The 6,079-nt window shown below is 33.6% G+C and overlaps 1 protein-coding gene across 1 annotated transcript in view; it reads left to right on the forward strand.

Annotated features, from left to right (window-relative positions):
- Positions 1–887, forward strand: part of LOC110039083 — a 3,466-nt gene extending 2,579 nt beyond the window's left edge. Inside the window, exon 2 of the mRNA XM_020744034.1 lies at positions 702–887. Coding sequence (XP_020599693.1) covers positions 702–887 — 186 coding nt within the window. The remainder of the gene's footprint in view (positions 1–701) is intronic.
- The last annotated feature ends 5,192 nt before the right edge of the window (positions 888–6,079 follow it).

The raw sequence follows: 6,079 nt of genomic DNA on the forward strand, positions 1-6,079 counted from the left end.
AATCTCTAGTAAGGGTAAGGAATATTATTGTTCTTATTTGGCACAACACAATTTGTATACTTCCAAAATAGAATTCCTATACTTATTAATGATTCATGATAAGAAGAAAGATATTTTCTTATTAAGTGCTTTTCTTCTACAAAAACTTTAATTATCTTTTTAAGTTGTTACTATTTCCTTAAAATATCAAAAATACCAAAAATATTTAAATTTTAAATTCTTACAAAAATCATTTTTAGTTAAGTAATTATCATTGTAAAAATAGAAAAACTTTCTAAAAAGTGCATATTGCATAATCTTCTCTATGGGTTCGATATTCAGGTCTTAATCAAAAAGTCCTATATTACTTGATAACGATACATATACTTGCGTAGTGTCCCAATATAAATATATATAAATTAAAAAGTTAAATTCTTATTTTTCTTCAGGATTAAGTTTTTAGTTTTGTTGCAAAATAAGGAAATATTAGTGAAAAATACCATCAGAACAATTGCTATATTGTGCATAAGCATTAAGTCGGGATCAATTTCGCAATCTCAATGGATAGAACAGATATTTCCATCTATGGCGATTAACAACCCGTCAACCCACAAGCTATCAAACAGTATAAGATTTTGAAGCCAAGGCTAGCAGAATAACATCGGTATAAAATGAAGTTGTTGGAACAGATCCTTAGTGTGACTCTATACTGGATTCCTCAGGGAGATAACACCCATGAAGACACTCTAGCGAAACTTGCTAAAGAACTGGCGTGTCCACTGGAGGATTCCCTTGACACTACAGTACAAGAATGTCAGGTTTTGTCTGAGATCGGCCTCAACAATCTACAGATGTTCAGAAAAGAAGAAGAGATGAGGATCACAGTAGCTGACATTAATGAAGATTGATGTAAGCCATTGATAGAATATTTGTAAACAGAAAAGCTACTAGAGAACAAGTCAGAAGCATACCACATCACAAGAAGAGCTATGTTGTATGCTCTATTGAGTGATGTCCTCTATAGAAGATTATTTGATCAGATGTGGTTGAGATGTCTAAGTAGAGCTGAAGAACAGAATATCTTCATAGAAGTACATGTCGGATAGTGTGAAGCTCACCAATCAGGGATAAAGATGAACATGAAGATTAAAAGGCTCGAATATTATTGGTCAACAATGATATTCAATTGCATGGAGACAACCAAAAAGTGTCACCTTTTGCAAGTGCATGGGGTGGTCTTACACAAGCCTCTGAATGTGCTACATCCAATTGTTGCATCATAGCTATTTGAGTGTTGGGTTACAAACATAATAAGTCTAATAGACCATCCATCTTCTAAGGGACAGAGGTTTGTTCTTGTAGCTACAAATTAGTTCTCCAAATGGGCAGAAGCAATGTTGTTACTAGAGGTTACAACACAAAACATTCTCTAATTCTTCAAGAGTTAGATTATCTACCATTTTGGTGTGTCGTACAGAATTATTTTAGATAATGAATCAGCCTTCAAAAGCAATAAGATCAACAACTTTGTCAAGTGACATGGAATATATTAGAGATGCTCTATAATTTACTATCCTAGGGAAAACCGTCTGGTCGAGGCCTTAAATAAGATGCTTGTGCAAGTTTTGAAGAAGACTTTGGACAAGAATAAAGGAGGATAGCATGATTTATTTTTGGAAACTTTGTCGGCCTACAGGACGCACTTGTATATGGGTCTGAGGTCATACTACCATTAGAAGTCCAAATACCATCTCTCAGAGTTTTCATCATCGATTAAATTACAACAGAAGAAAGTGCAAAGCTCAGACTTGAAGAATTGGAATGTCTCAAGGGAAAATGATTAGATGCACAGCAGAATTTAAAACTCTATCAAGGAAGGATGGTGCAGGCTCATGACAAGTTGGTCGACCCAAGGGCATTCAAAGTTGGTGACCTCGTACAAATTCTCAAAAGTTCTATTCATACACATTGCAAGATATGTGGAAAATTTGAACCAACTTGGGAGGGACCATTTGTCATAGAGAATGTCTTTTTAGGAGGATCTTACCACCTAACAAATTTTCGAGGTGAACTTCCTGTGTTGCCAATTAATAGCCAATATTTAAAGATATACTACACAACATGATATTGTTTGAAATGAATTTTTGAAAATGTTACTTGTTTTAGGGATGTTTGTTTGTCCAACATCTGTGATTGGGCCCAAAATTTTGTAATAGAATTAACCTCAATAAAATGAAATTTTGAATTTTCTTACCTTTATTTCTTTCATTTTAATTTTAAGATTTCACTAAATTAAATTAAATAAATAAAAGAATTCCACTTATATAAATTCAAAACTCTATTGATAACTAATATGTATTGTTCTTGTTTGTTCTGAATTTTAGCGCACTAATATTTTTTTTGTCTTCTACAGAAAATGTCACGGTAGAAGCTAATTTTTGCCTTTAAAGATGGCTTGAATCTCACACTAAATGAAGGAAGAACGGCCCAGGGTGGCATCGTAGACTTTGACTTGGACTTCGGTCAAGTCATTGTAGACTATGAGGGTCCCCTGATGAGCATAGTTAGCCACTGGGAGATAGAAGGGTTAATATCACTCCTCAGAATTAGTACCAAGGAAGACTCCTCACTAAAGAGGAAGAAAGCATAGAAGCTACAACATCCAATGCAAGGAACCAGCCATTTATAGTCTATGATCACCGCTCCAATAGGAAACTTAGTCAATACAGATGAAGAAAGAGTACCGAATGCGCCACTTAGAAGGACACAAAGTCATAATGCTAACAACCGTAAGCAAAGAGCTTTCCTAAGTCAGTAGAAAAGACATATAAAAGAAACAGAGGTGACACTTACCCCGATTCCTGAGTGGGGAATCTATGATCCTTGCATGAGGAAAACTTCTACCAGTCTGCCCGTCACAGAAGATGAATCAGAATCTGTCACAGAGTAAACACTTCCATAAATTCCAGATGAGATTTGTTAGGTTTGCCTGATGTGCAAAGTTGAGATTCCAAGATAGAACAATATGCAATAGAAAGTAAGTCTAAAGTAAAACATGATCGATAAAATGGAAAATTAGATCTAACAGGAAGAATAGGTATCGACATACAAATATTTTTTATTTATGTGTTCTCCAAATCTTTATCTTATTGTAACACAAAAATAAACACACATGATAAATGAGGTCAATTCTTCCTTAACTCAATGGATCTCACTAACTTACTTATTATTTCTAATGAAAGAACTACAAAAATATATTGGGCACTTGTAAATGATTTTATAGATTCTAGTCCCAAAGATAATATTATCCATGATATATTGGTTCTCGAGCACCAACCCCAGACTTCGCCATATCCCTTAATTAAGCACCATTAGCAATTATAAGGATTGTGTAAATTCATCCACATGTTACTCATCAAACAGGTTAGCCACACCTATCAAATGAAAATAAAGTCAGAGAAAAAAAGTAACAAAATTGAGATGGAATTGTCGCTATTAAAGTTCATGTTGTCTCTTGTAAGATTCAAGTCCGGGTAAGACTCGAGTCGTAGTGGACTCGTTAATCCAACTACTACAAGAGAATATATAAGTCTAGTCATAATAATAAGTTAAGGAATCATCTCCATCATAACACACAAAAATCAAAACAAACCAGTAACAATCCAAACATCTACCAATCATCAATCAAACTAATCAATCCACACTAAAGAAAACACAATACAAAACTAAAAATAAACTCTCAAGCACACTAAATCAAACAACACTGATAACTATGGGTTGCCTCCCATTAAGCACTTTGTTTAATGTCGTCAGCCCGACAAAAGATACCAACTAGATCAAAATTCCATTTAAGTAATTTTTGATCAATCACCCAATCTTTCCTGATCAAGTGATTCATTGAAAGTCCTCAAATTTATTTTTTTATTTCAACTCTTCTTTCTTAGATTAATTCATATCTTTGTTCCTCATATATATTTTTAGATCCAATATTCTTCTAGTGGTTTTCTCAAATTTCATATTAATATCTTCCTTATATTTTATAACAAATGGATTTTCGTAAGATACTTCATGATCTCCCAAATTTTGGATTGGATTATGTCTAGATAATTCAAATTCTGGATCAAATTCTTCTAGGTTACTCTTTTGTTAAGGTTTGTCTTTTAATTCTTCCACTTGGTGCAAAGTCGGCCCAGGGTGGCATCGTAGACTTTGACTTGGACTTCGGTCAAGTCATTGTAGACTATGAGGGTCCCCTGATGAGCATAGTTAGCCACTGGGAGATAGAAGGGTTAATATCACTCCTCAGAATTAGTACCAAGGAAGACTCCTCACCAAAGAGGAAGAAAGCATAGAAGCTACAACATCCAATGCAAGGAACCAGCGATTTATAGTCTATGATCACAGCTCCCAATAGGAAACTTAGTCAATACAGATGAAGAAAGAGTACCGAATGCGCCACTTAGAAGGACACAAAGTCATAATGCTAACAACCGTAAGCAAAGAGCTTTCCTAAGTCAGTAGAAAAGACATATAAAAGAAACAGAGGTGACACTTACCCCGATTCCTGAGTGGGGAATCTATGATCCTTGCATGAGGGAAACTTCTACCAGTCTGCCCGTCACAGAAGATGAATCAGAATCTGTCACAGAGTAAACACTTCCATAAATTCCAGATGAGATTTGTTAGGTTTGCCTGATGTGCAAAGTTGAGATTCCAAGATAGAACAATATGCAATAGAAAGTAAGTCTAAAGTAAAACATGATCGATAAAATGGAAAATTAGATCTAACAGGAAGAATAGGTATCGACATACAAATATTTTTTATTTATGTGTTCTCCAAATCTTTATCTTATTGTAACACAAAAATAAACACACATGATAAATGAGGTCAATTCTTCCTTAACTCAATGGATCTCACTAACTTACTTATTATTTCTAATGAAAGAACTACAAAAATATATTGGGCACTTGTAAATGATTTTATAGATTCTAGTCCCAAAGATAATATTATCCATGATATATTGGTTCTCGAGCACCAACCCCAGACATCGCCATATACCTTAATTAAGCACCATTAGCAATTATAAGGATAGTGTAAATTCATCCACATGTTACTCATCAAACAGGTTAGCCACACCTATCAAATGAAAATAAAGTCAGAGAAAAAAAGTAACAAAATTGAGATGGAATTGTCGCTATTAAAGTTCATGTTGTCTCTTGTAAGATTCAAGTCCAGGTAAGACCCGAGTCATAGTGGACTCGTTAATCCAACTACTACAAGAGGATATATAAGTCTAGTCATAATAATAAGTTAAGGAATCATCTCCATCATAACACACAAAAATCAAAACAAACCAGTAACAATCCAAACATCTACCAATCATCAATCAAACTAATCAATCCACACTAAAGAAAACACAATACAAAACTAAAAATAAACTCTCAAGCACACTAAATCAAACAACACTGATAACTATGGGTTGCCTCCCATTAAGCACTTTGTTTAATGTCGTCAGCCCGACAAAAGATACCAACTAGATCAAAATTCCATTTAAGTAATTTTTGATCAATCACCCAATCTTTCCTGATCAAGTGATTCATTGAAAGTCCTCAAATTTATTTTTTTATTTCAACTCTTCTTTCTTAGATTAATTCATATCTTTGTTCCTCATATATATTTTTAGATCCAATATTCTTCTAGTGGTTTTCTCAAATTTCATATTAATATCTTCCTTATATTTTATAACAAATGGATTTTCGTAAGATACTTCATGATCTCCCAAATTTTGGATTGGATTATGTCTAGATAATTCAAATTCTGGATCAAATTCTTCTAGGTTACTCTTTTGTTAAGGTTTGTCTTTTAATTCTTCCACTTGGTGCAAAGTAAATGGTAGAGATGATCTTTCTATATTTATCTTAGTTAGGGAAATAGGTTTTTTCTAATTCTTTAGGATTTCTTCCATTGGTCTTTCAATCTCCTTATCCTTATTTCTCAACTCAAAGTTCTTTTGAAACATATCCTCGAATTCACTTCTAAATATAAGTTTAATAATTTTAAGTTGCTCATCATTCATCTCATTGGGGTTTATGTCAAGGT

This window comes from Phalaenopsis equestris, unplaced genomic scaffold (genome assembly GCF_001263595.1).
Source record: "Phalaenopsis equestris unplaced genomic scaffold, ASM126359v1 Scaffold235135, whole genome shotgun sequence".
NCBI lineage: Eukaryota > Viridiplantae > Streptophyta > Magnoliopsida > Asparagales > Orchidaceae > Phalaenopsis > Phalaenopsis equestris.